Raw genomic sequence first — 15,696 nt, 5'->3', positions numbered from 1 at the left:
AGCCACAATTCCTATATTCAACCTTGCTTTTTCCCTTCCAGATGCCCTCCAACCTGTTGTGTTCCATGAGTAACATGGATATTTGTTTGCAGTCAATAACTGGGGCTCTAATTAAAAGAATTGTAAGAGAAATGGCTGATCCTCTGGCTAAATTCAAGCAACAGCACTAGAATGCAATAAAATATAATTGAAAGGCAACGAGTTTAAAACTGCCACACTGAAATACAGGCCAGGCAGTAGTTTGAATTCTTGTGGCCCCAAACATGGTGTATAATGGCACCACTAAAGTCATCTACCCTCACTTCTCTATACAGCAGTAATAATGAAATAAGAGATTTGGCTAGTTGTTATTATTCATAAAGACCTCTATCATGCCAATGCCATATCTGGGCACAGAACACAGACCCTGTCCAAAAAAACACGTGTCCAAGTTGTTTAGAAGTCTCAGCTTTGAGAAAAGGGCATAAGCACTTAGGACCTGACATCCAGGTGACCTTCAATGAGTTAAGCACCTGAATAGGTTTGGGACTACTGAAAATGTTGTCTGTTACAATCATCAGAAAGGGAAGAGCTCATAAAATCAAATTCTGGTAGCTTTAGTTAAGGACCTCACCCTCCATCCCTCATGGACAGCAGTGGGGGGGGGGGAGGGAGGGTCTTGATTTCAGAGAGAAGGCAGGTTTGGTCTAGCTATATTTGCTGTTAGATAACTTGTATGAAACCCTGAAAGCAAATGTTTGTGGGCTAAACATACTTCACTGGCAAAGAAGCTGTCAGCTGTGTTTGCGGGGGGGAGCTAGTGTCTCATGCAGTGGATTAAAGGATCATTCTTGGCTTTTGAGGAAAAAATAGCTCTTAATTGTCTAATTCTAAAAACATAATGGCATCTGGACTTTCTGGCCTGGCTCCAGTCCATGAAGGATTTTTTTACAGGCAAGAGAATTATAATACTAAACCAGCATGAGTAATGACGAGATCTCAACTCTGCATGAGCTAGTGCATTTTTTTTAACAATACATGTACCAGTGCTGTCACGAGACCTGCTCCCATGGGCTGCCGTGCAAACAAGAGTATGCCCTTGGCGACTTGCTTCCAACTTCACAGGCTGGCCTGGAAGAGTTCTTCAGAGGTCCAAGGGTGCTCTGTTCTATGTGGCAAAACTTGTTGATGTTGCTACAGTGCAAGAAGTGTCACTGAGGGTAAAATGGGTTCTTGGTATATTGACTGTATATGAAAAACCTTAGGACATTTTTAAGGGTAATTTGCACAAGCAATAGAAAATAAATCCAGAGGGACTGCAAATTGGGTGTGGAGTTTCTTTCTGCATGTGCAGCTGCATGTTCTGTGCATGCAGCTTAGCCGCACAGTCCTGAAAATTATTGCCAAACACTCTCTAATTTCCTCATGTGATTTTTCCCCCCCCCCCACCCCCCCATTAGTATTTAAGGTAAAGCCACATATCAGGTCATATGGTGGCAGACACTTAAGCTTTTCAAGCAGTTCACATCAGGTCCGCAAGTTAACGTGGCTTTGAACTGCAGAGTAAATATGGAAGACTTTCATAGATCAACCTAAAATTCTCTGTGTTGCTTACAACAATGGCTGTGTTGTGGAAGCTGGAGGCTAGGCGGGGAAAATATTTGTTTATTATAATTTTTTAAGTAATATTTACTACTAGCTAGGTTGTACCTCTTCTTTGAGCTCAACCTGTTGCATGGAGCAAAATCATGTTCGTTTGCCCAGACTAGCTATTGTATCCCTTTAAGTGAGTCCAGCGAGCCAGCACCTTACTGAAGAGAGGACTGCAAGTGGCTCTGTAGATTGGTCAGCTGGTTTGTGACCATTGTCAGCAGCTCAGAGCTCAGCTTCTTTAAGTCCTAAGGAGCAACCTCATCCAGATTTGTCACCCTTCTCTTCCATTGCTTTCCCATTGTTTTCCTGGGGGCCAGTTGGCTAAAGATTGTCATCAGAGGTATCTATTTGCAGCAAATTAGGTGGACAAATCACTTGTAGCCTGCAGGTACCTTCCCCTTTAATGAGAGAACAAGTTCCCATCCATGCAGGTACTTTATTTTAATAATCTTAAATATGACTAAGTTACAGCAGAGCTAGAAATACTCAATGGGGGAAAACAAACTGTTTAGGGGAGCATCATAGAAAGAGAACAATGAAAATATCTAGAAAGAACCCAATTTGAAAGTGTGGCTTGGAATAAGTATCTGAATTTGCAATGAAAGGCCTTTTGAGTTGCATTTTTATTTTTTGCTTGTAACTCAGTGGACTGCACAGGCAACAGTATTCACTGAATTCTGTCTTGGATTCCAGGAAAGCAGTGACTTGGAAGGTTGAGGACACCGGTAGAGTAACCTTTCCTTTGAAGGAGCAGCCCATTGAACCATTGCTGTTCTTAAAAAATCTGATTTCTGTGGTTTACATCGTAGGTGTACAAAAAAAGAAAAAAAAAAAAAGCTTGTTTAGGAGCTGATATAGTAAGTAGCATGGTTTAGCACTGGTTGGATAGAGCAGGGTTCAACAACCTTCAGCCCACCAAATAACTTGGATATGCCCTGAAAAGTAGCTGGGACCTTGGCAGCAATTTTGTGGCAGTGGTGGCTGCGAGATGACAATCAGTGTCCCGCCTTTCATGCAAGCTGCAGTAATTTGGGCCACTACTCCCCCCCCGGGTCTTCAGAATTGTGTTGTGATAAATGTGTCTTAGTTTGGAACATCAAGGCTCCTTCCCCCTGCTTTAGGAAGCAAGATTTGTTTTGCATTTATCTTCTTTTATTTGGCCACATTTATAGTTGCAAAGGAGATTTAGACTAGCTTCCAGGCATAAAGTACACTTTGTAGGTCTGGAAAAGAACTGGATACAGCCTGAGCTAAACACCAGTTAGAACAACTACTCTTGTCCCCATAAGGATTTTTCATCAGCTTTGTTTTTAAGACTTTCATTGTCTGTTTAGTTTTGGAATAAAAATTAGTCTGGGTGGGGGCGGGGAGGGAAGAGATGAAAGCTTGCTTACAGAAGGCATGTTTATAACATCAAATTTAGAACAAAGAGGCCGTATTGGAATTGGCCACTGGCCCCTTGGGTGCTGTGTCCTGTCTAGCCTAGACAATAATAGCAAGTGTAAGAAGGTTCAGGTCGGAGATGCACCTTGCAATTTCTTCCTAAGCTCATCACCTAGTTTATGCCCTGAGTTGTGAGAATCATACAGTCCTGTTTGTCTGAGTATTTGCATTCATCCAGACAAATGTCCTGTTTTTTTTAGACTCCTCTTAAGTGCGGTGCCTCACTGGCATCGTAGGGCGAACAAATTGACAATTGAGCTGTTGCTGGATGTAAAAGATTTTTCATCTGCAGCATCTGGAAAGGACAATTCACAGCTGAAAGCTGGGCAGCCAGTGGCTAAGTACCTAAAAGCATATTTAAAAATCTGCATTAGTGGCCTAAGTCTCAGTCAGTCATTTTCTCCTCCCCCTTTGGTGCTGGACTGCATTGTTTACTGAACCTTTACAAACCAAGTTAGCATAGTAGCTGGGATTTGGGTATTCCCACGCTTTCTCCCCACTCTTCCCTCCACTCCAAAATGAGATGATCGTGAGATACGTGAATCCGCACGCCCCGTAAGAACTGGAGTGCACGCCCATCTGGCATACTCTTTTAAGACGAGAGGTGTAACAAGTAACTTTGGGGTGCCCTGGACTCAAGGGTGGCAGGGGGCAGCATGGGTTCTCTGCACACAAGCTATTGCTGCTGCGGTGCGGCATGGACCCCCCCCAGGGGCTGCAGTTCTGGTGTGCTTTAAATCAGCACCTGAGGCTGATGCCTGCCCCTGGTTATGCCGTACCCCAGTACAGAAGGCATATGGCCTGATGTATGCATCTCTGTGCGTTCACATATCTTAGTCCAGTCCTGTGGCTGTGTAATTGGACATTTGTCTATCTATGATCCAATACTGTGACTAAGCTGTTTAACTAATAGGCTGCTTTTTACCTCCCAGATTGTAAAGCTCTTAGAATAAGTCCTCCTGGGGAGGCGGGGAATGGCATGTGGGATTACCTGTGACTTCCCATGCATTTATGATGCACCCTCAAGTTGTACCATACATTACTGGTGGCTGTAGGCAGGTTTTCAACACCTTGGTGAACTTCCAGAACCCAGTCTTTCATGTTTAACTTGGGCAAAACTGTATCTGACAGTTTTGCCCAAGTGGGAACTAAGGTCCAACACTGGGCCTGCATAAATGGGTGTTTTAACTCTTGAAGCAACTGCTGCATTCCCTAAAGAGGGTAAGGAATCAACCTTGGTCCTTTCTTTGCACTCTGCCCATAGACTGACTGTGTGAGGGGGACTGGACAAGCTCCCCCTTCCCCCATGCTGCCCTACACCATTAACAACCAAATTGTGATGCATGTCTTTAGAGGTAAATGGCTGTAGAGCTTCTCCCCCTGCAGCTCGCTGCCGCACTGCGTCCTGTACCTCCTGACTGCATGAATAAAGCTTCTGAAAGGGAGCAGAGAGGTGGAATGAGACAAAGCTAAGGCTGTGCCCATACCCTCACAACAGCAGCTGTTCAGCAACTATTCTTGTGCCACATTGCTTGCCGTTTCCCTCCTCCCACGTGTCCCCATTGGGCCTTGTTAGATGAGTTACCATAACGTTGATCAGGTAGTGTAAATTTGAGGTGTCATTGGGCCAAATCTGGCATTGATGTTCTTCATTGCTTCAGGAAGAATTAACTGAGCAGAATTTGGTTAAGCTGCTTGTACATGGTTACACAGAGAAGTTGGGGACTAGGGACTAGAACCGTAGAGTCCTAACCGGAATTGCCATATTACAGCATCTCACCTCTGCTGGAACCATCTTTGCAGGTTCAAGGAGGTCATCTCTCTGGCTTCATCCCTGTAAGATTAAACAGCCCCATAAATGGAATGAATCAGATCTGAATTCATTCTGACCTTCTCTTTGAGTACAGATTAACTATCTTTTAGGGCATGTCCAGATGGCTAATTTGCAGTGCAGGGGGTTATTCTGACACTGGGAGATTCCAATGTAAAAAAAATCCACACTAGAAAAAAGCGAATCAGCAGACATGGTGGCAGTGTGCGCCACCCAAAACCGGAGGCCTGGCTGGTCAGAGCCATGCTCTGGCTGCCAGCCAGGGTCCCTGCTGGATTGCCACCTCTAGAGCCCCAGGAGGCCCCCAGGTGCTGGCCCCAGCCTCCTCTACCCCACCCAGGGCAACTTGCTGTGCACCAGAGCGCATGTGCACAGGCGTTCCCTGGGGACAAGTAGCAGTATCACATATTGTGCCTTTGCTATTTGTCCCTGGAAAAATGCACATGTGCTCTTGTCTGGATGTGCCCTCAGTGTCCATTCTCTTGTCCAAGTACTTTTCTCTGTTTTGATTTGCAATCAAAGGCTGCCCTGCTCCCCATGAGATGCACAAGTCTATCAAATGATTTCTTCCTTTTAATTGTTTCACTCCCAAGGAAGGGTATGTTGCAAGCGTCTGTCCAGCCCTGAGAGAGATATCTGTCCTGAAAACTTTGTATTATAGCTTATTTACTTACCTTTTTTCCCTCTAATTCTGGGTGAGGAGGAGTCCAAAAGCACCTTTCCACGTGTCCATCCCACTGGTTAATACTTTGACTTGCCTGGGCATTCCTATTTCTGTTCTTTGCATTTGGTACAACCTGTTTGACTAGCCACGGCCTCAAAAAGCTTGCCTGGGATTTAAACAGGGAGAGTCATTCATACTTTCAGCATCTACACGTTTTAGGGGCTCCTTTTTATGCAACAGGATTATAATTTATTCATTACTTAGCAACTCCTGGGAACCATTATTGGCCATTTTTCACCTACTGGAGCAAAAGCAGATGCTGAATACTCTCTTCAGAGAAGACCAGTTATATTTTTAATTGCCTACAGTGTAGTCGTTTGAGTGAGCTTAATTGTAGCATGGCCAAAAGGGAGCCATAGTCCATTTTGCAGGTGTCTCAGTGAGAGATGAATTGATAGTATAGGGAAGGATGTTAGGAGTTCCTTGCCTGCCTCAGATTGGTGCAAAAACAAGAGCATCACTAATTTATGAGCAACCTGCTCAGTTATTTATAGGTCTTATCAACCTTCACTGAAGACCCTCGAACTTCCTTGGGACTCAGTGGGTATGGACTTGGCTTTTAAGAGCATGTATCTGTTTAAAAAAAACATAAATAAAATATTGTGCATGAGTGCGTGCAGATGTGTCTGTCTTTCTCTTTCCCTTTCCCTGCCCTCCTTTCCCCTTCTCTTCTCCTTTGCCTTTCTCTTTCTCCAGGACTCTGCTAGTTGTCACCTTGATGAAGGCTTGAATATAGTAAGTGAAATCATTTGAGCTTTGGTTGCCCCTTAGCCTTCAGGAAATTGCGCATGGTGGGGCTGGCTGGCACAAATGGGATAGATGCGTGCTGTGGCACCTAGTTTGTCATCTGAGAACACCCTGCGTTTCTGGTGAGGCACTGTAGTATGTCATGCCCTTGAGAAGCAAAGGAAACCATTTGTAACCAACTGGATGCCCACACTTTTTTTTAATTAAATGAAAATGCTTTTGATGTTTGCTCCATACTTCATCTTGTCGTATAAGGGCACACCTGCTGCAGCTCTCCTGTTGCCAAGCAATCTTCAGTGGGGTTGTCTGAATGGCAGAGAGGCTTCTGCTGTGCCCAGCTCCCAAGTAAGTGCTTTGCAGGGGTGCTGGAAATGGCTCCCACCCATGAGAAGCTGGCAGGAGTTGGTCATAGATAAGGACCTTTAGTGGGGGAGAATGCAGAAGTGGTTGGGCTTGGCTGAACAGGATATAACGAACTCCTCCTTTGCAGGGCTGAGACTAGGTATTATTTAGCAAGTGGTGATGTTGACTGACTCCTGGTAGCAGGTCAACAACCTACCAGCTTTTTTTTTCTTTCTTTGTCTTCAGGAACCATCTAAACCAGTTGTTTTCAATCTGTGGTCAGCAGACCCTTTGGGGTCTACAGACTGTATAAAGGGCCTGCAAAAGATGACTATGATCAAGGAAAAATATGTAAATATCCACATGTACAATTCAAAGGGATCTAGCACCTCCATTTGAAAGGGGTCCACAGATGAGAAAAGGTTGAAAACCATTGATCTAGGCCAGCAGTTGGCAACGTTTTTCCAGGCAGAAATAACCCAGCTCAGGGCAGTCGGGCCAGCCACCACTGCCACTTCTCCCAGGCACTTAAGTGTTGCACCACAAAGGCAGCACCCCCTTTCCTCTCCCCTCCATCTCTGCAAGTTGGATCCAGCCTGCAGGCTTTTAAGAGGCAATACTAAGTCTGGGCTTGTTTTTTTTTCTGTAGTCATAGTGACTGTCCCACATGGGCTTCTTTGCATGGCTGTCCTGTACACTTGAGCAGTCCCTCAGCCTGCCTCCCCCAGTGTCTTCCTTTTGTTGGGCACTGCCTGATAGCTGGAATTTCTTCCTCTTATGTTGTGCAGGCACCTGTAGGGTAGGGCAGACGTGGAAACTGTAGGAAATAGCTTTTTTGTTGTTATAACAAAGGGAAATGTTGCATAATGAGTCCCCCAGTAAAAGACCACGTGGAACAAAGGGCACCTGTTTTCCTCTGATTCTGGGGATGTTGTACAGAAGCTTGACCCAGCTGCAAGAGTCTTGCTGTCCATTATATTGGTTGCCAGTCGACTGGAGAAGGCAAGGAGGTTTCGGTCACCAGCATCAACTCAGCCATGCTCAGCTGCAGCAGTAGTGTGGTCTCCAGGGTTGAATGACCCTGTGAAGCCAGCATTGTGGCCTCCTATATCCAGATCTCATCTCATTGTAGAGGGAGGGGATAGGCTACTTGAGCTGTTGGTTATAGTGACAACCTTAGGAATCTTTTTAGTGTGGCCCTTGCTAATGAACCATCAAAGAATACCTAGCAAACACCACCCATACTGGAGCAGTCTTAGCAAAACACTCGTACTCAGCTAAACCAGTTAAGAGACCGCAGCACTTGCTTTTTCTTTCCGGGTAATGGAGAGCATAGATAGATATTCTTGAAAATGATTTCATTGTGTTTTTGTCAAGGGAAAAGAGAGGAAACCAAATAAAAGTTCCCTTGCAGCCTACACGGTGCAGATGACCATGTGAATCTACTTGGCCAGTCAAGTGCTCACAGTGGAGTAAAACCACAAAACGGAAAAACAAGCCCCAAATGGACCTTCCTCTTGACATGTGGTCAGGGCTTTGGTGTACAAGCAAGTGCGCCAGCAATGATGATGTTCCCCATTAGACCACTCTGGCTGCTTATATTATCAAATGCCTGGTGGGCTGCTCACAAGGCCGGGGTGAGCTTGCTATGCTAAGAAGCAGGAGAGCTGGTTTCTCTTTCTGCCTCCTGTCCCTGGGTCTGCTGTGTGACTAGGCAGGTCATCCTACCTTTGTGACTGTTAAATGGGAGTTAACGATCTTTGCCTTCCTCCGACCTCTGGCTGGAGACTGCTGTAGGATGAGTGTTGTTAGGAATGCTGCATCACCATGCTGCTAATGTCAACACCACTCTCATTTTTATAACCTGATCTTTGTGGCTTGTATATTTTAATTGCTCCTTAGCTGACACGGGTGTTTCGGGTTTGTTTGGTTTTTTTTTGTTAAAATAACTTCCTGTCCTTCGCTCCCTCTCTTTGCAGCTTCTGTTGGTGTCCGATGGATGATTGGGGTGACAGAAATCAACAAGGGCTCTACCTATGGCAACAACGACAACAAGCAGAAACACAAGTAATAGCTCCAGAGACTGCTTCAATCCAAAGGGAACAGATGCAACTTCTGAAAACTTTAAAGTGCATATCATGGTCCTTCAAGTGAGAGGAAGGCAGGATGAGGTGAATGGCTGCTGTAGTAACCTGAATTTGTGCTCTTTATTTCTACTTCTTTCCCTACTCTAGGGTTTTGACCTGGAATTTCACAGTTGGTGAGACATGCACTTGTTCCAATCCCCTTTTCACACTGGGTTTGGGTGCATCTGCTTTGGTTGGTTTCGTATGACATCTCTTGTAGGTTGAGGAAAAACATGCATCTAGCTTGAGTATGGCAAAAGGCTCACCTGGGCATTGGCCTGGGGGTGACGGCAGGCTCTTCTCAACCTGCTCTAAAGAATGGCACACTAGGTCAGAGGAGACTTCATTGCCAGAAGATTAAGATGGATGCCTGTTTACAGCTAGACTGTGCATTCACAATGTAATAATGTCACTGTTAAATACAAGGTGATGCTTCACTTGGTTACACTACAGTCTGACTGAAACAACCCTGCTGGAGCAAAACAGTTTCAGGAGTTCCTCTGTATGTATAAAGCCTTCATATCAGATCCATAAACCAAGCTTCTGCTGCAGTCGGGCAAACGAGGGAGGAAAGAAAGTGTGTAAGAGTCTGTCCGTGCTTTTCAGTTGCATCATAGGAACTGGAATTGGGCTTCAAGTATATTCAGCACAAGTCACGTGTTCAGATTGTTCTCTCATTGTTCCAATGACCAGTTTTGGACTAGCCTGAGCCCACTGGCACACTAACTAGGAATAGGAGGAAGGCATAGACTGAATACTACTGATACAGGTGAAACCACCTAGTTCCTAGCTTGGAAAAGACTTTTAAATGCATGGCGGCACTGCCTGCAGCAGTAGAAGAGGAACCTAACAGCAGGCACAGTAACAAAGCAACCATAAGTGTGCATTAAAAAACCAAACAAAAACATTGCCCACTCCCCCCTCACCACATTCTATATCTGTCTCTTCTGTTGCTTCTTTGGGGTATACATTAATTTTCCATTTGGTCCTGTAAGGTGGTGGGGGAAGGGTTGGTTTCAGCTCCCTGCAAAATTCAGCTCCCAGAGCAGTCCATGATGGAAACCTCCTAGATTTCAATTTGAACAAAGTCCAACTTTCTTAAAAGATTCATCAATTTATAGCCCCATCCTTACTAGCTAAAACAGGCTATAAAACCAGTTTGTTTGGGTTTTTCTAAGCAAAACAACTCATGGAAATATTTTCATCAGTGAGCTTTCTACAACAAATGAACACCTTTAAATCAAGCTCCTTGAGGGAGCTGCACTTCTTACGGATGTTGGAAATAAACTTTTCTAGGTGGGAAAGAATGGCAATTAGTTGTTTACAGCTGTTGAATGTGTTGCATGCAGTTGTTCCACCTTCCAAAAGACACAGCTGCTTTGGGTTGAATTATTATGGCCAGAGGATACAAGGTGACAGTGCAAAGACTTTTGAGGACTCTTAGTTAAGACAACTAAGTCTGCTTAGTTTGCTATCACCAAAGCAGAGGGTAAAATACCTTTTATGATGAAAAAAGTAAGTTAGAAAAAAAAATAGCAAAACAGTGCAGTACTTGCCATGAACTAAGCATTTGCTGTTCAGTGTCTCCTGACACCTTGGGAAGAGCCACTGTAGTGCTGTCATCTCCCTAATATTAGGTGGCAGTTTATGAAGGGAGCAACATAACTGAGTGGCTAGTGCTGATCTTAATCTTGCTGATGCTGGCTTGGAATTTTTAAAGGGCTATAGGCTGTACAGGAGGGACAGGATAGGAAAGAGGGGTGGGGACGTGGCACTCTATATTAAGGAGGAATACACATCCTCGTTAATAAGCAAGGAGTCAGGGGAGGGGCACGCTGAAGTGCTTTGGGTTAGAGTACAAGGCAGTCAAGGGGAAAGGGACTTAATGGTGGGGGTCTACTACAGACCTCCCAACCAGGGAGAAGATGTTGACCAGGAATTCTTGGGTCAGCTCACAGAGGTAGTGAAGGCTAAGGATGTGGTAGTCATGGGGGACCTGAACTTCCCGGACATCTGCTGGGAAGAGCAGTCAGCCAGGTCTGAACACTCACGTCGGTTCTTTTCCAGAGTGCAGGACCTCCATCTAACCCAGGAGGTGCACAGCCCCACCAGGGGGGATGCCTTGTTGGACCTAGTGCTGGCCACAGGTGATGACCTGGTAAGGGGGCTGCGGGTGCTTGACCACCTGAGCAACAGTGATCATCGCCTGCTGGAATTCACCATCCAGCGCAAGGTGGCAAAGGCATGCAGTAAGGCAGTGGCCCTAGATTTTAGGAGGGCAGACTTCAACGAGCTAAGGAGGATAGTTGGAGAAGCGCTGAGGTCCCGGGGGGGGGGGGGAGCCAGGTGTCCAAGGAGAGTGGTTGCTCCTTAAGGAGACGATCCTCCAAAGTCCAAAGGAAGGTAATCCCAATGAGGATCAAAGGGAGCAGGAGAGCACACAAGCCTCCATGGCTCACCAAAAGCATCCGGGAATGTCTCCTTGCTAAAAAGGGACCAGAACAGCCACCTCCCCGCTGGGCCCCCCTCGGGCCCTGGGGAGGCACACCTGGGCCATGGGTTAGCGAGGATTTAGTTAGGGAGCTTCTGGAGGGGTTGGACATATTCAAGTCAGCTGGCCCGGATGATCTCCACCCTAGAGTTTTAAAGGAATTGGCCGAGGTCATTGCAGGACCCCTGGCATGGCTCTATGAGCACTCATGGTGCTCTGGAGAGGTACTGGAGGACTGGAAGAGGGCCAACGTGGTCCCCATCTTCAAAAAAGGCAGGAAGGAGGACCCGGGAAACTATAGGCCGGTTAGTCTCACCTCGATCCTAGGCAAGCTGTTCGAGAAAATTATGCTGGCACACATCCAGGAGGGGACTGCATGCTTAGGGGCAACCAACACAGGTTCATCAGTGGCAGGTCCTGTCAGACCAACCTGGTGGCCTTTTACGATCAGATCCACCAGATTGTTAGACACAGGGGTAGCAGTGGACATAGTCTTCCTGGACTTCCGGAAGGCTTTTGACACTGTCTCTCACCCCGTTCTGATTAAGAAACTGGAGGGCTGTGGCGTAGACACCCACACAGTCAAATGGCCTAGACAGGTTACAAGGGTGGGCGGACGAGAATAGGATGGGTTTCAACACAGACAAGTGCAAGGTGATGCACCTGGGGAGGAAGAACCCGCACCATACCTACAGGTTGGGGAACTCCCCTCTTGTCTTGACTCCCAGATGAACATGGGCCGGCAGTGTGGGGAGGCAGTTAGGAAGGCCAACCACACCTTGTCATGCATCCACAGATGCATCTCGAGCAGGTCCAAAGAGGTGCTCCTCCCCCTCTGTGCAGCAGTGGTCAGGCTGCAGCTGGAGTACTGCGTCCAGTTCTGGGCGCCACACTTCAAGAGGGATGTGGCCAACATGCAGAGGGTCCAGAGGAGGGCTACTCGCATGATCAGGGGACAGCAGGGCAGGCCCTATAAGGAGAGGCCTACGGGACCTGAACCTGTTCAGACTCCACAAGAGAAGGCTGAGGGGGGATCTAGTGGCCTGTTACAAACTAGTCAGGGGGGATCAGCAGGCACTGGGGGAGTCACTGTTTCCCTAAGCACGGCCAGGAGTGACCAGGAATAATGGTCACAAGCTGGCAGGGGGTAGATTTAGGTTAGATATCAGGAGGCGCTACTTCACGGTCAGGGTGGCTAGGGTCTGGAACCAACTTCCAAGAGAAGTGGTGCAGGCTTCTACCCTGGGGGTGTTTAAGAGGAGGCTGGATGAACACCTTGCTGGGGTCATATGACCCCAGTATTCTTTCCTGCCATGGCAGGGGGTCAGACTAGATGATCTGCTCAGGTCCCTTCCGACCCTAGAAACTATGAAAGTGTCAGATAATGATATGGTCCTTAACGGGAAAGGGTAGGGGCTAATTGCATGTCCACCAAATTAAGTAAATGCGTGCAGCCTGCAACTGTAGCCCTGATTGTTTTATTCAACCGAATCATTTTTCTGTTGATACTGCAGTCGTCTCATAGCAACAGCCTTTTGAATATCTACTTTTGCCTGAGCTCAGTACTTTCATAGGAGTGGAGGAAGAGGCCAGCTGCACCACTGCTGCACTAGCAACAGCACAGTAACTTACTGCTAGATAACCAGCTGTGCTGCAGGGCCACAGACAACATATTTCTGATGACAGTAAGGACCATTTAGCTCCCCGCAGCCAGTGTGTGTAACAGAGCCTGTCCACATCATTTTGAAAACAGCGGTCCTAGGGGAGAGTAAGAGGTTGTTCATGCTACCTCATCAGGGTAAATAAAGTAGCCAATGGAGCCTTGTTGCAGATCTAACACTAAGACTAGCTTAAGTCTGCTCCACACCATAGGAATATGCTACTCATAGCTGAACAGCAACTGCATTAGTTAAGAGGTACTCTGCCTAGTATTTCACCTTTTAAAGGGCCACCAGTGTGTTGATTAAAAAAATGCTTAACCCTCTTGAGTCCTTAATTTGTTTCCTCCCAGTGCGTGCAGTGCCCCTTGTGACCAGTAATGCATGTCAGTGAAAGTGTGGCTTGTTTCCTCTGGGACAGACATTTGGTAATGACGTGGGCGCAAATATTTCAGTCTGGATCCTTCCTTCCATGCCCTTTAAGCAGCCCTAATGAGTTACGTGGGAGGCCTGGATTACACCATCAGATGCACAACAGCCTAGGCCAGCAACATATGACCCATGAACTACAGCTAGTCCATGGTACTGCAGGGTTTGGCCTGTACCTGTGCCAGAAATGAGCAGCTGCCCTGGGGAGCTGAAAGCTGTGCCTATGCTGCCGCCATTTTCCTCCACCCCAAACTTCCCCCAAGGCTGCAGCCTGGACACAGCTTCCAGCTGCAGAGATGGGGAGAAAGGGGAGCAGCATGGAAACAGCTTCCAGTTCCCTTCTGCCTGTGAGCTGTGCTTGCACCAGGCGCAGCCCCCAGCTATGAGACACTGGCAGGGACACACAAAGCCCTCTCCCTCCCCCTTGCCTATGAGTTGCTGAAGCCACCTGGCTCACTGTTGTAAAAGTTGCCAGTCTGACTAAGCAATTCTCCTGCCACTGCTTTTTAACACCTGGTTGGTGCCTTTGGCTGGGTTAGCTGTAACGCACCATTCTGCCTATTAATAAGAAAAGGAGAAAAAAAAAAAAGGTACTTGCCAAACTGAAAAAGAATAAAACTGTTTTGGTTTTACTGTATTAAGAGAATTAGTGTCTTGTTAGGCCTCAGTGTTTGCCCTCCTCCTGACCCCAAGAAACTGTATGTTTTACAACTGCCTTAACAAAAGTAGTCTTAAGTTTGTTTATACAAAATAAAACCTAAAAGCTGAAGTACAACCACTGTGGGTCTTTTGTCAGTAGTATATTTAATAAGTCTCCCAACAGTTGATGCTCAGGCTCAGAACCAAGTGAGTTCATATGCTCTTAACATTCCTGTCAGGGAGGTAACCATTTTACAGATGGGAAAAAATGAGGCCAAAATGAGAAAAGCAGCCAAAGCACACAGAACTACAATGATGCATTGCTGGTAAAAGTGGACAAAACAAGAAAAGGCTGTGGTAGTACAATTCATGGATTTGACTCAACACCTCCCTACCCCGTCATCCTCTCTTCTCCCCCCCCCCCCCGCATACACTTTAATCTTCTGTCAAAAAAAACAACAAAACCTTTGTTTTAATAAAATTCTTAAACACTGAGCTCATTTGTGAACATGCTAGAGAGCCACAAACTGGCTTCAGTAAAGATGCAACAATAGAAAATAGATCTAAGTATATTTGGTTAGCTTCCTGTTACCTAGTCATTAAAGGGCAATGCAGCATAGGAAACTTTTGAGGGGAAGGTCCTTGTTAAAACCTGCCATCTGGTCCTATTCTGGCCATTTCTGACAGATGCAAAAATACAAATGTATCTGATGTCATTGTTGAGCTCTTCCCAGTGCCGGGGGACAAGTTGGGGTTGGAGCCATAGAGCTCCAATGGCCAACGCAGCAATGGCCTGGAGGATTGCGGAACAAGTACCTGATGGAGTTGGTGCTCTGCCAGGAAAGAACGTCCCCCAGAACCTCTGAGGTTGCAGTTCAGCAGCGGTCTCCTGCCTGAAATAACTTTAAGAGTGCTGTGGTTGAGTTGGGATTACTGTTTTATTGACTGGAGAAAAAGGGGGAACGATTAAAAAAAAAAAAAAAAGGAGCTAAATAAATTAAGTCCTGCTTGTTTTGTAAATTTCAGAGAGCATTTTAAAAGTAATGACAGTGACATAAGCTCACTTTTGTTTGCAAAGATTATCCATGTCTGTGGTACAGCTGTAGAGACCCAAACAAATCTTCACAGCTAAGCAGCTTCCTGTCTCTATCTCCCATGCTCTCTTTTTTAAAAACAGCAAAACAAAAACCCCTCCAGGAAATGTCTTGGTCAACAAGCTTGCTGCAACAAACTGCCACATCAGAGAGAGCACCCTTCACTGCTGTTGACACGCGTATTAGCTGGACTGAAGCTGACGTGGGTACTGCTTGCTATCCATGCTGCACTCACCTTTCACTACTAGGTGCATGTACCCACTCAATTAAACCAACTTCACCGCAATCTTGGGTGTCGTAAATGAACAGTCCTGTAGATATCAATTCATACCTCTCTGTAAGCAAGAGAACCCTGAAAACATTTTTAATGATATCACGAAAGGACTCAGCTGGTATTTATAATGGCTGATAAACTCAGTTGCATTGACTACTGTGAAACGTTTCAGCCCAAAACTGAAAAGCTTCAGGAAAACTTCAGCCCAAGGGACCAAATTTTCCCTTTCCTTTCAGATGAGAGATGCTGAAATAAAACTTCATTGT

At 46.1% G+C, this 15,696-nt stretch overlaps 1 protein-coding gene across 1 annotated transcript in view; it reads left to right on the top strand.

Moving 5' to 3' along the window:
* Positions 1-14,192, top strand: part of AGPAT4 (1-acylglycerol-3-phosphate O-acyltransferase 4) — a 128,573-nt gene extending 114,381 nt beyond the window's left edge. The window contains exon 9 of the mRNA XM_090042562.1: positions 8,699-14,192. Coding sequence (XP_089898688.1) covers positions 8,699-8,790 — 92 coding nt within the window. The 3' untranslated portion in view covers positions 8,791-14,192. The remainder of the gene's footprint in view (positions 1-8,698) is intronic.
* Positions 14,193-15,696: the final 1,504 nt, after the last annotated feature.

This window comes from Crocodylus siamensis, chromosome 1 (assembly GCF_052110815.1).
Source record: "Crocodylus siamensis isolate JL-2025a chromosome 1, ASM5211081v1, whole genome shotgun sequence".
NCBI classification, from domain to species: domain Eukaryota; kingdom Metazoa; phylum Chordata; order Crocodylia; family Crocodylidae; genus Crocodylus; species Crocodylus siamensis.
This window is presented reverse-complemented; position numbering and strand designations above follow the sequence as displayed.